This window comes from Periplaneta americana, chromosome 9 (genome assembly GCF_040183065.1).
Source record: "Periplaneta americana isolate PAMFEO1 chromosome 9, P.americana_PAMFEO1_priV1, whole genome shotgun sequence".
In the NCBI taxonomy this organism is placed as follows: domain Eukaryota; kingdom Metazoa; phylum Arthropoda; class Insecta; order Blattodea; family Blattidae; genus Periplaneta; species Periplaneta americana.
In genome coordinates, this window is record NC_091125.1 from 141951438 (window position 1) to 141971254 (window position 19817).

The 19817-nt window shown below is 34.9% G+C and overlaps 2 protein-coding genes across 7 annotated transcripts in view; both read left to right on the plus strand.

Moving 5' to 3' along the window:
• Positions 1 to 19817, plus strand: part of Opa1 (Opa1 mitochondrial dynamin like GTPase) — a 75481-nt gene that overhangs the window by 8684 nt on the left and 46980 nt on the right. For 3 of the 6 annotated variants that reach the window (XM_069836037.1, XM_069836039.1, XM_069836041.1), the window contains exon 5: positions 724 to 765. The exons of the other annotated variants lie outside the window; for them this stretch is intronic. In XM_069836037.1, coding sequence (XP_069692138.1) covers positions 724 to 765 — 42 coding nt within the window. The remainder of the gene's footprint in view (positions 1 to 723; positions 766 to 19817) is intronic. 6 annotated transcript variants of the gene reach the window in all.
• On the plus strand, positions 9878 to 11589 carry LOC138706565 (voltage-dependent anion-selective channel-like). The gene has a single exon (XM_069836044.1). The coding sequence runs from the start codon at positions 10242 to 10244 to the stop codon at positions 11082 to 11084; it is 843 nt and encodes a 280-aa protein (XP_069692145.1). The 5' UTR covers positions 9878 to 10241; the 3' UTR covers positions 11085 to 11589.

Here is a 19817-nt window from a genome sequence, read left to right on the forward strand (position 1 = left end):
CTGTCTATTAAATCTGAGTTTTGTAGGGCCAGACTTGGTTGAGGGAAGTCAATTATTATTAAGACCAATAAAATTCCTTATTGTAGCTTCCATCAGAAGTGAAATGAAACTGGAGACGGTCTTGGCTTATTTTGTGCATTCTGGGAGGCCCACCTTCAACAAGTTCATACAAAATGAAAATAAAAAAAGAAAAAAAAAAAGTTAATAATTGCCAATTCTTATCTTCCGCAGCAAATCCCTATATCGATAATATACGTGATTTGACGCTGATCTTCAATCCTTAATAGCCCAGTTGCAACTTGGCCACTTGAACATCACTATTAATGATATGATGAATGAAAGGGGAAAGATTAATCCATGTAAAATACGGAAAATTTTCAGCTCAGTTCTAACTGAATCTAATTCAGTGAAACATGTGCACATGAAGTGTCAGGACTATCAAAGGATTAAAAATTGTATTTATTATCTTTAGGGAATTTTTAAAAGTAGCCTATGTGTTGAGAATTGACATAAGAAGTTATGGGTATATGAGTTACAAGGAAATCAATGCTATTATATTAAAATCTCTTAGCAGTCTTTTAAAGTTATGTATTGAAGTACGATTATCACAGATCATTTGCATGAATGCCACATTTTTTTACGTTATCTGATTGTGAAACATCAAATGTTGGTGCCATTATTAATACTATTTTTGTGTGTTTTAATTTCTTCTTCATGCTTCAGGTCTCCATAGCTTGACAACGTTAGTTCAAAGCCTTTATCCAGGTGTGTAGCTCTTGTTCACAAATTTGTACTAACAAAAGCATTAGAATAACGATGCTTTTGCATTACTGACTTAGAAAGAAACCTACCTTCTTGCTCTCCTATGAAGGCTTTAATAGAAGCAGATCCTCAGTACTCTTACCATGCATTCACAATACAATGTGGTTCAACTTATATTTGGAATATATTATTATAATGTACCGAAGTACATATGATATTTCCATGCAGATATTCTGCGTCCTCATACGATGAAAGAGTAATGGAAAGGAGAAAAATTCTCTCTGGCGCCGGGATTTGAACCCGGGTTTTCAGCTCTACGTGCTGACGCCTTATCCACTAAGCCACACCGGATTCCACCCCGGCCTCGGAAGAATCGTCTCAATTTTTAAGTTCCAACTCTTGGGTGATTTAAGACGGCGCTTATTCCGTCGGATCCCGGCCAACTAGTCACTCATTACGAGTGTGCCTCAGCACATATGTGGACTTCGGTCCTAGGTTCATAGATATCTATGACGTAGTGCAGAGGGCGGCCACTAGAGGGAACCCAAGAGTTGGAACTTAAAAACTGAGATGATTCTTCCGACGCCGGGATGGAATCCGGTGTGGCTTAGTGGATAAGGCGTCAGCACGTAGAGCTGAAAACCCGGGTTCAAATCCCGGCACCGGAGAGAATTTTTCTCCGTTCCATTACTCTTTCATTATATTTGGAGATTTTATTGTTGAGTCATATGTAGGGGCCTGCAAAAGGTGAGATTTTTTTTCTGAAAACTTGGTGTTATTTAAAAAGAAGCGAGGTTATTTTTAATGTTCTTTATACAAGGGTCATTTCGTAAGTCATGACAACTATATTATATCAGCCAATAAAGCTGCAGGAATAGAAATTCATTATATGTGATTGAAGATCATTGGAATGTGCTTTACAAAGCTAGACTAGACGGCATTTCGGAAGGCGGTTAGCTGCTATATGCGCCGTAGCATTTCTGGTTTGTGACGTCACAAACTTGTACAGTAAAAGACAAGTATTACACAAGCAGGTGCGGAAAATAGTGTTTAAGGTGTATAATTATTTTAAAAACGTTAACAAGCAGAACGCTGCCGGCCATCTTGATGCTGGCAGCAACGTTGCCAACATGCAAGAAACGACTACAGAAGCATGTGGTGTGGGATTGAGAACTGTGCAAAGAATATTGTTAGTGAAGGAAAGAGGGTTTGTTTGGTGTCATGCTTACCGTAATCAACGGCTAAGGTCATTATTGTCTTTTCATAATTTAAATTCTCTCCTGCGCTATTTGTATTGCACGTGCGCGTGAAGTATGATGTGGCAATGTTGTACTCTGCCTTGCTCTCTCTATCTATCTCTCTTGACGCAAATGCTAGCAGACAACCGCATTCCGAATTGCCGTTGACTCTAGTACTAAATTGGGTCTGGGTGTAGGAGGAAATGGGTAAGAGAAATTGAAAGATGTGCAAATAAATACCACCTCTCGTCAAAATGCTGTTAAGATGTCCTCCCTGTTTACAAACTGCTTCCACACAGTAATGGGCACATGTATTTATCAAATAATCTGAGAATATACCGGTACCCGATTTTTGAAAGAAAATAGTTTCCAGCTATTTTAAACAAAAAATAACAAAAAGTAAGAGTTACTAGCAGTTTGGAATGCGAAGTAAGAAAGAAATTGCTGCAAAGGTCAAATATCTGCTATTGGAAACAGACAAAATTAATAATTTAAGGTCTAGTAGTTAACTTACGATCTTAGATTGTTTTAGTTTCCCATATTATTGTTCTAATTCCATCATTGCGCGGTTATCCTCATAGCATCGTCATCATGTCACTGTCTCCTCTTAGACTTGTAGTTAATGAGAAGTCAATTGAATCATTACATCTAATGTAAATTAAAATCTTTGCATATTCATCCAAAAAATTGACCTGTGATGATGATTATTACGATCATTAATATTATGATGATGATGACACGAGGGAGAAAAATATACTTGAAGAAATGTGAGTGTGCATCCATACGAGGGGTGTTACAGCTGTGGGGAAGAAACTGTGTAAACTCCAAGCTGATAGGTCACTTATCCCATTTTGCAAGTCACTACATTCCACTGAAGAACTTAGACAAATGTTGGAGAGGAAAATTCTATAGATGGACGTAACTTATTAGATAATTGATCAAAAAACCTACCTTCCTCATAGAGGATATTAAGTTAATGTTATTTGAGCATGTGTTTGATAGCATATATTGTTTCTTAAAATTATTCTGTATTTATGTTCTTCCTCAGAATTGCGAACAGAATTAGATAACACCATTTAGTACAAGCAACATTCTATGACAAAATATGAAAAACTTTTTTTTAATCCAATAGTAAATATTTTTATTTGGTTCTTACTGTACTCGAGCATTTACTTTCCATGAGTAATACATTGAGACTGTGGTAGATCACTTTCCCATACATTGTCCACAGTCATCATGTAGCAATGGCCCTGTGTTGCACTAACTTGCACCAACATTATTTTCATCCTCCAAAAAATTCCATTTTGACTCAGATTTTGAGCCCAAGTCTCTGGCATTTGTAAGCCAACAGTCTAGCTAATTGGTAAACAGCACAGAAGGTAATGGAATGGGTACAAGGAATCTGCAATCCTGTTAGTGGGCTGTGTCTAAATATTGAAAAGTAAAGAATTCCTTCCTTGTGACATCACTGAAAAAAAAGAAAAAAAAAAAAATATATATATATATATATACACACACACACAGAACTTTCATTTCAGAACTGTCCAGTCTAAATAACTATTTAAATTGAATTAAATTCAAATAAAATTTAGGCATTGAGAGGAAGTTTTGAAACCAGGCTTCATTGCATTTTAGATTTCAACCCCCCACCCTCAGTCTCCCCCACTTTGAAATTTCAAATTGCACCCCTATATTTTTATACTTAAACTATCCGTACCTGTGCTAGTTAATTAAAATAGGACGTTTGAGCCAGGGAACATTCGTGTTTGATAGAAGGATAAATCGTTTAATATGTTACTTAATTTAAATTGTATTTAAATAATTAAAATGCGGTCATTTTGGTGCAATGACAATTCCTTTAACATGTTTCTTAATTGTTATTACATGCATCCATGGTTTAATGAAGATTGACTTATCATTTAGTTTTAATGTGTATACTTTATATTACTTGCTATATGTTTCAGAAGTTACTGTAATAACATTGTAGAATTATGTCCATCTAGAGAAACTACACTTTCCAATGGTGAAATAATAATTAAACAATTAATTAGCTTCCGATATTACTTCATAAAAACACAGAAACATTCTCTTAGGCTATGTTTAATAGCTTTCGATTGTTGTTGTCCAAGGCCCCTTATAGACGAAGTCATTTGTTTTTATTTCAGTACAGCGCCTTAGAAGGCGTTGTTATTGTAATTTTAAAACTCATTTATCTCATTAAATATCAATCCTATCAAAATTTTGTATAGAATAAAACTTATCGAAAATTATGTTTAAAGAAACTTTTGTTATGTAATATTTTTCATGAAAATCAATAATAAGAGAGATATTTCGATTTAATTCAGGCCCCCTTATAACCCCCCTTTTAAATAAAGTATTTTGAATGCTATATAGCCTAAATTCTAAGTTACAACGAACTTAATTTATATTCCAATTTTCATATAAATCGGTTCAGCCATTATTGCGTGAAAAGGTAACAAACATCCGGACAGACAGACAGCCAGACATACAAACAAAAATTTCAAAAAAGCGATTTTCGGTTTCAGGGTGGTTAATTATACATGTTAACACCAATTATTTTTGGAAAATCGAAAATTACCAGAAAAATTTTGGCTACAGATTTATTATTAGTATAGATATGAAATAGTATTCAATTGTTCATACACGTTAGTCACTTGTTTTCGCATCTTTTGTTTTCTATCGTCGCCTGGCAACCTGGATTGTTGTTATTGTTGATTAGAGCGGAAGAGAATAAAACTATAAAAACTTAGTGAGCATATTTTCATGTAATAGTTGTGTTTGTGTATTAAATTATTTTAAAATGGTGTATACCCTTCAAGAGAGGACATAAATCATGCTTATTGATTAACCATTAGGAAATTAAACAAAATAAGCTGTGTTTTCATCCTACAATCAACTGATAATAACAAAAATACAGGTTTCCAGGTGACGATAGAAAACAAAAGATGCGAAAACAACTGAATGAGGTGTATAAACAATTGAATGCTCATTCATATTTAAGTATAAAAATATAAAGGTGCCATTTCAAATTTCAAAGTGGGGACAGTTGGGACTGAGGGATGAAGTCTAAAATGCAATTAAGCCTGGTTTTATACTTCCCCCTCAATATTCCCCTCAATATCTAAATTGACGTGTTTTTTGTTTAAATTGAATTCAATTTAAATAATTAGTTATTTAGACTGGGAAGTTTTGAAATGAAATGAAATGGTAGGGGGGGGTGCGTGTGCGTGCGTGCGCAGAGTAATCCATTCACTGGGCAATCATGGACTTATATTTTCATAGGTACCTCAGTTACCCCTATCATTATTTTTTTTCCATATTTCTCCATTGTTGTTGTTCAACTGTCCGAAGACAGATCTGAACCTCACAAGTGATACCAACAAGGCACCACTTGAGGCAACTAAGCCAGGAGATAATGGAGTAAGGTGGCCAATTCCTTTCCCCCTCCATTGCCTACATCACCGATTAGCTACATGTTACACTAATCAGACTTCAGATGCATACAAACTTATTGTTCTTCCTCTGACACATATCAAGTGAGATGTACTACCTGACAATAGATGTACATATCGGCCAGAACCTCAATCAGAGGTGATTACAACTTCAAATTCTGCGAATAGTTTCTTGGAACCTGTAAAAGAATTTTGCAGTGAACCACTCTGTAGATGTCTTTGTATGTCGTAGAGAAATCAGTTTTTCATATTTGTAATGCACAATACAGTTTTGCTGTAATAAATAATAAACTGATATTAATTGCGTGCCCATTACTAAAGATATACAGTGTGTTTCAGAGTAATTATTCCTAATTATTTCTTAATAAAGTAGTTTTCAGAAATACTTCTGTATCGAGTTATGATAAAAGTCAAAACTCTTGATTGACCTTATGACTGTCTTAGATCGTTTGTCCACGAGATGCCACTTCATAGATTCATCTTAGATGCTACATCACTTGCTTGAAGCTTTTATGCAGTGGCTAATGTTATTAGTAAGGAGCGGAGTTCGATTAATTAAAATGTGTCTCAGTGAAACATACAGCAGAGTCCGTATAGGTCAGTTTCTATCTGATGCTTTTCCAATTCACTGCGGGCTAAAGCAGGGAGATGCACTATCATCTTTACTTTTTAACTTCGCTTTAGAATATGCCATTAGGAAAGTTCAGGATAACAGGCAGGGTTTGAAATTGAACGGGTTACATCAGCTTCTTGTCTATGCGGATGACGTGAATATGTTAGGAAAAAGTACACAAACGATTAGGGAAAACACGGAAATTTTACTTGAAGCAAGTAAAGCAATCGGTTTGGAAGTAAATCCCGAAAAGACAAAATATATGATTATGTCTCGTGACCAGAATATTGTACGAAATGGAAATATAACAGTAGGAAATTTATCCTTCGAAGAGGTGGAAAAATTCAAATATCTTGGAGCAACAATAACAAATATAAATGACACTCGGGAGGAAATTAAATGCAGAATAAATATGGGAAATGCGTGTTATTATTCGGTTGAGAAGCTCTTATCATCCAGTCTGCTGTCCAAAAATCTGAAAGTTAGAATTTATAAAACAGTTATATTACTGGTTGTTCTATATGGTTGTGAAACTTGGACTCTCACTCTGAGAGAGGAACATAGGTTAAGGGTGTTTGAGAATAAGGTGCTTAGGAAAATATTTGGGGCTAAGCGGGATGAAGTTACAGGAGAATGTTACACAACTCAGAACTGCATGCATTGTTTTCTTCACCTGACATAATTAGGAACATTAAATCCAGACGTTTGAGATGGGCAGGGCATGTAGCACGTATGAGCGAATCCAGAAATGCATATAGAGTGTTAGTTGGGAGACCGGAGGGAAAAAGACCTTTAGGGAGGCCGAGACGTAGATGGGAGGATAATATTAAAATGGATTTGAGGGAGGTGGGATATGATGATAGAGACTGGATTAATCTTGCACAGGATAGGGACCGATGGCGGGCTTATGTGAGGGCGGCAATGAACCTTCGGGTTCCTTAAAAGCCATTTATGATGATGATGATGATGATGATGATGATGATGATGATGATGATAAAACCCAATTAACAAAGTTAAAAATTCCGAACATAAAATTTCAAGTTAAAAACCCGAATTTTATTTCTCATAAAAACACATATTTTCACAAAAAAAAAATTATGTAAATGCATATTTTCAGGAAATCTATTATAAACACATAAATCTTGGAGTTTTTTTACTTAAATAATTTTTTACAAGAACTTTTAAACATTTCAAAACTAAATCAATTATGTCACTCAGAAGTACGTTATCTTTTTAAGAATTCTTGGTTGCTTCGTGTTTCTAAGTGCTGTGTGGTGTATCAGTGATCCATTTTTGTAATAGTATCGCCTCAAGTTCTGAGAACTGCTAGGCAGCATATCAGTGTTATTATTAGAAATAAATTAACATAGACAAGGAGGAGAGATCTTGCAACACATAATTAGGAATGTTTATTGTTGCTGAAGATGGTTTCATTCAACGTTTTGTTTGTGAAACACTACAGATAAGAGCTCGGGTATGAACATTATTTAATTTAAACAAATCTCTCGCCTCTCATTCATGTCCATCAAGTAAGACAATATGTCTTGTTGTGATTCCCTGTTATCGGGCTTCGTCAATCGATGTCCTTCAAGATATACTGAAAGATGGTTGTTTAAAAACCGATTTGGCTTTCCTATTAGCAAATCTAAGCTTTTTGTGACACCATAACAAACTCTAAACATTCAAAAACCTGTTGTCTGAAACAGGGAGGTGCGTACCATGAAAATTAAACTAGACTCGCTACCAGGTTCAGAAGTACAATTACTAAGGGACAAATTCCAGAATGTGCTTGGAAAAAACAGCGGATATAAAAAAAATGTGTTATTGGAGGGTGTGCCTGTAGGTGAAACTGACGGTGTTTGTGTGTGTGACATTCCTCTCTTTAAATATGCACGTCTAACGTCCTGTGATGTGGAAAGATCGTTTTCACAGTAGGTATAAGTCGTTGTTCAGAGATAATCGGCATGCATTTGTGATGGAGAATTTGGAGTTGACCCATGTTTTTCACTGCAATTCTCAGCCAATTACTAGCACTCAAGTGTGGTTGGTCAGTACCTACTAACATTTTTTTTCCATGCTAAGTAAGATATTTTTGTCATACTTACTTACAAATGGCTTTTAAGGAACCCGAAGGTTCATTGCCACCCTCACATAAGCCCGCCAGCGGTCTCTATCCTGTGCAAGATTAATCCAGTCTCTATCATCATATCCCACCTCCCTCAAATCCATTTTAATATTATCCTCCCATCTACGTCTCGGCCTCCCCAAAGGTCTTTTTCCCTCCGGTCTCCCAACTAACACTCTATATGCATTTCTGGATTCGCCCATACGTGTTACATGCCCTGCCCATCTCAAACGTCTGGATTTAATGTTCCTAATTATGTCAGGTGAAGAATACAATGCGTGCAGTTCTGCGTTGTGTAATTTTCTCCATTCTCCTGTAACTTCATCCTGCTTAGCCCCAAATATTTTCCTAAGCACCTTATTCTCAAACACCCTTAACCTATGTTCCTCTCTCAGAGTGAAGAGTCCAAGTTTCACAACCATACAGAACAACAGGTAATATAACTGTTTTATAAATTCTAACTTTCAGATTTTTTGACAGCAGAGTAGATGATAAAAGCTTCTCAACCGAATAATAACACGCATTTCCCATATTTATTCTGCTTTTAATTTCCTCCCGAGTGTCATTTATATTTGTTACTGTTGCTCCAAGATATTTGAATTTTTCCACCCCTTCGAAGGATAAATCTCCCAATTTTTATATTTCCATTTCGTACAATATTCTCGTCATGAGACATAATCATATACTTTGTCTTTTCGGGATTTACTTCCAAACCGATTGCTTTACTTGCTTCAAGTAAAATTTCCGTGTTTTCCCTAATCGTTTGAGGGTTTTCTCCTAACATATTCACGTCATCCGCATAGACATGAAGCTGATGTAACCCGTTCAATTCCAAACCCTCTCTGATATCCTGGACTTTCCTAATGGCATATTCTAAAGCGAAGTTAAAAAGTAAAGGTGGTAGAGCATCTCCCTGCTTTAGCCCGCAGTGAATTGGAAAAGCATCAGATAGAAACTGACCTATACGGACTCTGCTGTATGTTTCACTGCTCCAGGAATGAAAACGCGGCCTAGCAGTTTCGTAGCTGCAATGAATAAGAATGATCCTACAGTGACAAAGCTATGAAGCGACAACTCATGAACAAACCAGCGAATAGGGATTATAAAGAATGGACACTTCGCATCGGTACCTTTGATGTAGCCGGACTGATTTCAATGACCTTCAAGCCAGCTAGAGCGTGAGATTGTGCTTTCTCCCTAGAGTTGGCGCTGACATCACACCAGCTAGCAGGGGAAATATAACACATATAATTAACACATCTAGGTACATTTTGTACTCAAATAAAATCAATTGGATCCATAAAATAATAAATCCGTCATTAACTGTAATGTCTAGACTCTAGAGTTCCTTTATAATGAGAATTGAGACGTTGACCCCAACAACAATTAAAATATGTAATGATTTGATAGCACTGAAAATGGAAAAACAAAATCCTTACGAGAAGTAAAACCATATACCTATATTATATTATATACAAATATTAAACGAATTTGATATTTAATTTTATAATGTATTATATTATTTTATAATGTAATTTATTATATCTGAAATATAAAAAATTATTATTACAACTAGTTCGTCACTGAGAAATAAGGAAAAGCTGTTAACTTGAATTTATTTGAAGCAAAGCGTTACTGGATTATGCAATAAGCTAGGTGATGTTTGAATCCTGTGTCTCAACTCTATTCTCAATTATTACCTTAGCCTATGCTCGATTACACTAACCTCTAGCGTTTGAAAGTAGAACTAAATGCTGGTGCACAGAGGAACAAAACACAGGCAAATTCGCTCAGTGTCCATTCTTTATAATCCCTATTCGCTGAACAAACAGCCTAAATTGTGTTTCAACTATTCTTGTTACCATGGAAACAATTGAAGTTTATTTATTTTCCTTGAACACAGAATTATCGCCATAATTATTCATTTTGTACGTGTGAGATATACATAGGCCTATATCAAAGTAGTTTAAATATTCTGACGCCCTAATTCTCGGATTTATCAATATTCAAAGACAGAGAATAGATTCATAATGTCACCACCACCCTACAACGATTTGGGAAAGAATGCCCATGATGTGTTGAGCAAGGGATATCATTTTGGACTTCTGAAATTGGATTGCAAGGCAAAAACTGAGTTTGGTGTTGAGTTTTCATCTGGAGGTGTTTTCAACTTGGACTCTGGAAATGCTTTTGGATCGTTGGAGACGAAATATAGTGTGTCTGATTATGGTCTGATCTTCTCAGGGAATACAGATAACACATTGGCCACGGAAATTTCAGGTCAGGACTATGGTGCCACGGAATTGAAACTGTCATTTGACAGCTCATTTGAACTTCAGACAGAACGTATAACAGACCGCATCAAGAGTGAATTCAGAAATGATGTTACTGCCCTGAATTGCGATGTTAATTTGGATACTGCTGGTCCAATCATACTAGCCTCTGCAGTGGTCGGCTACAATGGCTGGCTTGCAGGTTACCAGACGCAATTTAATTCACAAAAATCTAAGATTACAAAGAATAACTTCGCATTCGGCTATTCTTCTGGAGACTACATCTTGCATACAAATATAAATGATGACCAGGAATTTGATGTATCCATCTACCAAAAAGTGAGTCCAAAACTGAACACAGCCATTGAAATGAATTGGTCTGCAGGATCTAATGAGACTAGATTTGGTATTGGCTGCAAGTATGATTTGGACAACGAAGCTTCAGTTAGAGCCAAGGTCAACAACCTGAGTCAAGTTGGTCTTGGATACCAACAAAAGCTCTGCGAAGGAGTATCTGTATATTTATCAGCCTTGATCGACGACAAGAATTTCAACATCGAGGGTCAGAAGATTGGTGTGGCTGTGGAATTGGAGACTTAATGCATTTCTTGCTGTGGTCTTTTGACAAAGGATACTGAATTTTGAAGAAAGTAATCAATCATGGTGATTTGTTGTTTTTTTTTTCTTTTTTGTTTTAGAGAAACAGACTTTTGAATTGAGGATTGTGAATTTCTTGAGCATGTGTTATGAATTTCTTGAGCTTGTGTTGCAATTCTGGTTGGAATTGCATCGGCTTTGGCTCTACTTTCACTGTATGGGAAGGATGAACAAGTATTGTAATCAAAAGTAATGAGACTACTGCTCAGTAAATAAACATACTGTTGTGTGTTACAAAATAACTTCCCTGAGATCTGTTTATAAAGTTACAATAATTAAAAATATGTTGAATTAGCAGACATACTTATGGCATTCAGAGCAACTTAGTGCAGTGCTAATTCTGAACACGTTTAATAATTTTTTTGAATGCCATTTTCATCATATTTGAATAATGTACTATATAACCATCAAAATTAAATAAACAGATTACTTTTCTCATTGAGATTCTTTGAAATAATAATTTATTTCATATCGTTATATCTCATTACAAAAGCATTTCCATACACTTTTTTATTACGAAAAAAAATATTTCATTGTATGCCCTCTATCGCATGTGAAAATTGAAGGGCTCGGTGCAATAAGGTGCTAACCCTCACTTTTGTGAAAATTGAGATTTATACACAAACATACGTGGAATAATATTGTGCACTTTCTGTCAAAAGATGACTCTGGTATGAGTATAAATTTCGCAGCAGTAAATGCATATCCTTCTTGTAATCATTGTTAAGAGTCATTTGTTTTGAGCAATAAGGCGCCAACCCATACCAAGTTGGAAGGAGAAAGTAGCCAAATGAACAGATTCTAAAAAAATAAGTTAATTGAAATGATGACGTGAGTAACTAAACTGATAATAGCATCGACGACCCAGATTATATTATATCTGACTGGAAATGAAGACACATCGGAAGAGGTAAGGATTAATTTAATTTCGGCCTGTGTATGGGACCAGTGCCCACCCAGCATCGTGATGCACAAGGGGAGCTGCGATAGGTAGCGAAATCTGATTACGAAAGCCGCTATAACGGCTGGGGGGATCACCGTGCTAATGACACGATACCTGCATTCTGGTTGGATGATCGTCCACCTCTGCTTTGGTATGTGGACGCGAGGTCAGCAGCCGGCTGGATGATCATGGTCCTTCATGGACTGTCATGCCTCGGATTATTAATATTAATATTATTATTATTATTATTATTATTATTATTATTATTATAAGCAAATCTTGTTGTAAACACAGTATAATACAACATTAAATTAGAATGTCCAAGTGTAGAGGACAAATTCAGATATTATTCATTATAATTCTAATTTAGTTAGGTTGTAGAAGTGTTTAGAATAAATTTGTTTGTAATTCATTCGTAATCCCTCTCAAAGCAGTGTCCAACCATCTGGTGCAATAAGGTGCTAACCAACATAGACATCCCCGATTATCAAATATGCCTGTAATATAGGTCTTCCAAATTCGGTAAAATGTTTCAAAATTACATAAATGTAACTTAAGAGTCACAGCTTCACATTGAAAGCACAGTTTCAGCATTTAAATTTCAGTATTTGAAATTATGCCTTTTTCTAAACTTTTAAATGCTCATATCTCAGAAGTAACTACGTGTGGGTTAACACCTTATTGCACCGAGCCCTTCAGTTAGAAATAGTTATTCTGAAGCACTCTGTAGATTGATTGCGTATGAAGGTTAATTAGTTAGAAGATTGAATGCATGTAATAATAATCAGATTATAATATGCAGGGTTGTGGTTTCAGGATTCTTTCTTTCCATAAAATCTCCCAAAATTCATGTGACTTCTGTGTTTTAGAAGTACCGGTACCTAAATCATGATTTCTTTTTAAATATCAAAATACAAATAAAAAAATGTAACATTCATGAAAATGTGAAGTGTTGTGTGACAGTTATTGCTTTTGTGTGCATTGCTATTTGTGAGTACAGTTGGTAGCTGTCTTTGTAATAGCATGCTTGTTTACTTTCTTGAGGAATTGCTGAACCCTTTTATCCTTTCAGATCCTCCGTGTTCCTGAATTCAACACGTTTTATTTTGTTCAGTCATTAATTTGTCATGCTATTGATGCTGACAGAGATACCTTTGGTTCTTCAGAGTGAAGGAGGGATATTATTTGTTTTTTATTGTCTCATATTATGTTTATTGTTTATTATTCTCTTTTGTTTTACTTAGAGAAATTTATTGATGCTTTATATTTATATAATTCTCGTAGTAATTGAAAATTTACACATTCATTGAATAGAATGAAAACAATATTATACAGTTGTTAACGTGTTGAGTGTAGAATTCATGATGTTATTAACAAAAATCTTTGAAAATGGACATTAAAACTGGGGGGGGGGGAATTATGTTAGGCCTACATTTCGTGATTCTGGTGATGTACATTATTAAATACACAACAGATGTAAAACATAATACGAGGGGGATCCAGGAAATAACGACCGTTTTGTTGTAATAATTAAAATATATATATATTTATTTGAAAAAACAAAGTCTGTTACATAATTGAAGCTTCCTTTACTTCTCTACATAATCACCACCTACATTTAAACATTTGTCGTATCTGTTCATTAGCTTTAGAATTCCCGTGTTATACTCCTCTGCTGCCAGTTCATTAAACCAGGTGTTCACTGTCTTCTTCAACTCTTCATCACTTCCAAAACGCGTACCACCCAGAAAGTCTTTCAGCTTAGTGAAAAGGTGAAAATCGCTAGGAGCAAGGTCTGGACTATAGGGCGGATGATCAAAGATTTCCCAACCGAATTGATCCAGCAATTCTCGAGTTGAAGCAGCAGTGTGTGGGCGGGCGTTGTCGTGAAGAAGCACAACTCCTCTTGAAAGCATTCGTCGCCTCTTGTTTTGGATGGCTTGCCGTAGTTTTCGTAAAGTCTCACTTGTGTATTGTTTAATTTGTGTATACCACTGCCACCGGGTGCATACCCACTTGCAGTGTAAATAAATACATACATACAATAACGATTTGCATTGATCGTAGTGCCTTTTGGCATGAAATCCAGCAAAAGAACACCTTTGCGATCCCAAAAGACAGTAGCCATGACTTTTTGTGTTGAGAGAGTCTGTTTGAATTTTCTCGGTTTCTTGGGTGGTGAGGGATGATGCCACTGACGTGATTGGCGCTTGGTCTCTGGGGTGTTGTGAGACACCCAGTTCTCATCACCAGTCAAATTTGATCAGGAAAGGCGTCTCCATCTGTGTGATATCGCATCAAGAATGTCAATGCTGAGGCCATTCTCTGAGTTTTGTGTTGGTCACTCAGTTGCCGTGGAACCCATCGTGCACAGATTTTGTGGTAGCCAAGATGTTGCAACACAATTTCACCAAGCAAAGAACAAGAAATGTCAGGAAAGGCAATATGCAATTCGTCGAGTGATGTGCGCCTGTCTTGCAAGATTCTGTCGTTCACTTTAGTCTTCAAGTCTTCTGTGATGAGTGATGGGCATCCGGGTCGAGTTTCATCGTGGACATTTGTTCGCCCATTGTTGAACATTTCGCACCATTTTCTCACATTTCTTTCGTTAATTACAGTATCACCATACACTTCTTTCAATTGCAGGTAAATTTCTGCAGGTTTCAAATGTCGGGCATTCAAAAATCGAATCACACTCCTCACCTCACAGTCGGCGGGTTTATGTATCACGTCGTTCATTTTGAAGTAACACAAAATGCACAATGGCGACTTGTTGCAACCAGTACTCACAACATTATGAGAACACATGTTTAAGGAAGCCAGTTGACCTTCAAACAAGGAATGGGAGTCAGCCGCGTGGGGGTATGCGCGAACGGTCGTTATTTCCTGGATCCCCCTCGTATATGAAATTATATTTAAAATGCTTAGGATGATATGCGTTTGAATATAGTAATAAAAGTAGAGAGAAGGATATTTTTTCTTTCCATTATGGGTGGCTGCAGCCTGGTGAAACTAAAAGTAGGGGGCTCACTTACCAGGAAAAATTCGTTCGTTGTGTTCGGATTTTTATTATAGTATTGGTCACTTGTCTGCATTTCAAAATGAATCATCAAGTAGTGTTGTAATTTACTGCTAGAGTGCATTATTTCTGAACTGAGTGTTCTGAATTGAATCTGGAAATAAAATGAATAGCTCTGTAACTCAAACTATGAAGAACATACTTGGTTAATTTAGTATTTCCCCAGTCTCATTCCATACATTCTTTCTCCATATTGCATTGCTATAATTCTAATTTCATAAATTATAAAGGTCTTCATACTGTTGGAGTTGATAAAATAGTCATCATTTCATTATACCTTCAATATTACCGCGATTGGAAGCCTTGGAATCAATGTATTTGCCATGACATTCTCTATTTCGATCTTGAACCGTATAGAAATCCATTTAGAATTCTCTGGCAAGAATTTCGATCGGAATCCAGTCATGTGGACAAGGTGATACGGCCAAGTGTGTGATGCTCTATTTTTTTTTTTTTGTGACGTACTCCACAATTTATTTATTTATTATTTTGCTAATAATTGTAACATAAAATATAAAATATACAAAGAAACTTTAGCTCGCCCCTGAAAGAGTAGAACTCGTGCTCAGGGGCGGATTCCTGAATTGAAATTAATAATTATACAATACAATTATAATTAATAATTATACAATACAATTTGCAATTATAGTATATAAATTTAAATTTACAATTTTTCAATTTTTATAAAATCCATACATAACTTTTTAAATTTAATACTAGAACTATTCGAATTGACAAGATTAGGATATTTAAATATAAATTTGTTATATATTCTTGGGCATAAATTACTACTATGATTAAATGCTGTAACAGTGTTGCATTTTGGTTCAAACAATCTTAAAGAGTTCATACCTTTTGTTTCATAACTATGAGAATACAATTCAAAATTATTTCGATTTTTATGTATGAATTTTATTAATACAATATAATAAATTTGTCTTGCGTTAAGTACATTAAAGTCTAGAAACAAATTTTGAGATGGAAAATCAATAGGTTTATGAAGACATATTTTAATTATTTTCTTCTGTAATAAATAAAGTGGATTAAAATTGGATTTAAATGAGCTACCCCATCATATAATTCCATACATAATTACGATTGAAATAAAGTTAAATATATTGTACGTAATAAACTTATTGGCAAGTAATTCCTCAATAAAACAAAATAGTATACTATTTTACGTAATTTATTACAAAGGTAATTAATGTGTTGGTTCCATTTTAAATGATTACCGAAAATTATGCCTAAATATTTAACTTCAGAGGACTCTTTAATAATCGGACATTTACACTGTATAAGACAACAATCAGAATTATGTAATTTAATACTTAATATAGATTTAGGAGGTTTGTTACATTTTTCAGATAATTAGAATGGAATAATTATGGTTTTATTTTCGTTGATAGAAAGATAATTTATGTCAAACCATTTTTTTTATTAATTTAAGTCCATTGTTTGAATTATTATATGCATCAAAATAATGCAAAGAATAAAATTCTGAACGTGCTATATGGATCCGTTCTGGTAAGTGGCTGCCTATCCTAATACAGCATGTGTAGCCAGAAAATATTGACATTGTACAACAAACTGCAGTACAAGGATATTTTGCGCAATCATAGTTGCTCCAATAAGTGCCAAAGAAGAGAAGAATCCACTGGTCATGATCTTCACCTGTCTTTGAATCTTTTTGCTCACTAATAGACATTCATTTTAGTCATACAGTTTGTGTTATATGTTATATATTTTTTGTGTAATTCGCCAATGGTACGCTACTTCTTTACAAAGCAATCTTTTAACAGTAAGAGGGCAGTGATGGTAACACTATTACACAAAGCTTCCGTGTGAAGCCATTTGCTGCATAATGTGAAAACCTTCCCTACACATATCTTCTTATTTTAGTTTTAACAAGTTCCACTCATTTTTGTATGTATAGGGAACTTACTTTCATTTAATTCACCCATGTAATTACAGGTAGATCTCGGTATACGCAATAGATACATTCTGCAAAATTGCCGTGTAAACCAAATTCGCGTAAAATGGGAATAATTTTATATGCACAATATAGGATTAGGTTCTCACATATTCACAAATTTAGCTTAAAATAATAGGGATATATAGTATTTACATTAGAAACAACCAATATTACCTTTCTGAAATGTAATATTAATCCAGAAATTGAAAATAATACACTGACGATATAGTTTTAAAGCTGAAACTAAAAATAATACACAAAAATTTATTTTTGAAAATCATACTTCACATTTAAAATAGTTTCTGGCTCATCTACTTCAGTATATTCTGCTGATATTGGAGTCAGCCCACTCTCTCTGATGGATTTCTGATGTGCCATATCAGTGTTGTGGTTGAAGTGTTCCCATGGAGGATTAACGTTCGTTTGAAGTGTTTGTTTTATGAAAAAAAAAAATGTTTAATTGTTGACTGTGTAGTTTTCTTCGCCCTCTGGCTGTACAGCTCTTTATAACATTTCAGGACATAGTCAGTCTCTCTCTTCACTTTAGCACTTATCACCATCTCAGGATCACGGTCTTCAAAAATTGTCATTGCAACGTGGATCGTTCAGAAATTTTCGGCCATATTTTTTTGTTGTAAGCTTTCTTGCAGGCTGAGTTTCCTCGACTTCTGTTTCTTCTGTGTTATTGTCCTTACTGATAGCCATAGATCCTCATTCCTCAAATCCTCGGAATGAAAGTTCAGAATGTCACATTCTCTACATCAACATGGCAGTCCCGTGCCATGCTCACTAACTCTCTCGTTGCACCAGTGATGTCACTGTCCACTTCATCTTCTGGAACCGATACAGTATAGGCCACAGTTTCCTCCATACACCATTCATACAGTTACGAGTGATAACATTCTACGTGTCTCTAGTTGCATCCGAATGTTAAACTGTTGCCAGAAAGACTTTATGGTAAGGTTATCACTTGAATCACATCTAGTTACACTTAACTTGGTTGATGAATGAGCAGTTTTTGGAACTGATTCCCAATTGTCACGAATAATTCTAACAGTAGATTCACAAAGTCTCTAAGCACACAGAATAACATGAATCTTGTATTACTGTTTCCACATAAAATTAGATGCCACCACTGGGATTCAAATATGAATCGCAGATAATGAAATCGCGTATAACGAGGTCTACTCGTACTTAAAATGAAAGTGTGTGTAGGAAGTTACATGCACTTTTTTTTTAGGCATATTTCGAGAATTTGAGAAAATGAAATATATTTTTAAAATTGGTTGTATTAATATTGAATAAATAATACACTATTTAATTTCATTCTAAAACTAGCATTAAAATATTTTGTCGAAATAAAAGAACTGCATTAACCAAACGTTTAATGATTCAAGGATGAATTCTAGTAAATTAAGTTTTGTCTTGTTTTGTGAACTGAATTACCACAAAGTTAATTTTTTTAGTGAGTTATGTATATCTTTACAGCCAACAACTAATTTACTGATCTTTTATGGTTGGTAATATTAAATAAAATAGTTTTTCGCTATAGTCAGTACTTCTGACTTTGCTTTTGTAGCTTTACTTTTTTTAATATCAGAAGATTTGAACTGTTTCTGAGAAGAGATTTGCTTCCTTCTCTCTTCCTTCCTTCCCTCCCTCCCTCTTGCATTTTTGTGTGTGTGGCATTATTAATCTTTTCTGCAGCTGTCAGCATGGCGTCAATTGACTACATTATATGTTTTATTCTGGCAATATTCTTGTGAAAATGTTTCTTTTTTCCTTGGTAAAATATGGAACCATCGAGCATGTGATTCAGTAAAAGCATGTAAAAATTAAGAAGGAAATAGTGGATACTCTACTGAACATTTTGAGATGGGAGTTGGAGTCTACAAAACCAGAGTAAGATAATTTGGGCTTAAACATGTCTATCACTGTCCCTTACTGTTTTCTATATTGTTTACATTTAATATTTAGACTTATTATTTATATTTAGTAGTTACATCTATTGTTTGTATCTATCAATCAATCTTCTTAATGTATCCAACATTTTGCTGACAACATAAAGTCTACTATAGTCCACTGTAGTCTATTCAGTTGTTCTTCACGAGAAATGAGGGGTATTTTGATTGGTGTTCATTATATCTATGCAATCCATCATGTTCTCTTTGTTGAACTGTCGGCCACAACAAGGTAGTTCTGTCTATTATATTTACATTGCCACATGACTAAACATGCTGTGAGTCAAAGACAGACTCTTTCATACCATTCGAAGAATTAATGACAGTGTGTATAATACATAGAAGCAATACTGTCTAATCTGTCTTTACAGACCCCAAGTACCCTATCTCAAAACGTTCAGTAGAACATCTCCTATTTCTTGTTTCATTTTTGCATGTTTTCACTGAATTACCTGATACAGTAAAAGTAATTTTATATTACTTACACTATTTTTCTTTGTTTTAGTGCCTGTTTTTTTTTCGCCTTATTTTCGCATATCCAAAATAACTTGTACTGTATATTAGATGTAATCCAGAATATTACTTGACTTGTGTGTCTTTGTCAAATGGAATGGTTATTCTTGATTACACTAAAAAAATTATTTTTAATCTTTTTCAAAACATTAATAACCAAAAATATCTATATTGAAGGTCGTCAAAAGCTCTTATGATTCTGTTGCAA

Excerpts from the sequence above, each read along its gene's own strand:
- LOC138706565 (XM_069836044.1), top strand. The coding sequence starts at position 10,242 with ATGTCACCACCACCCTACAACGATTTGGGAAAGAATGCCCATGATGTG.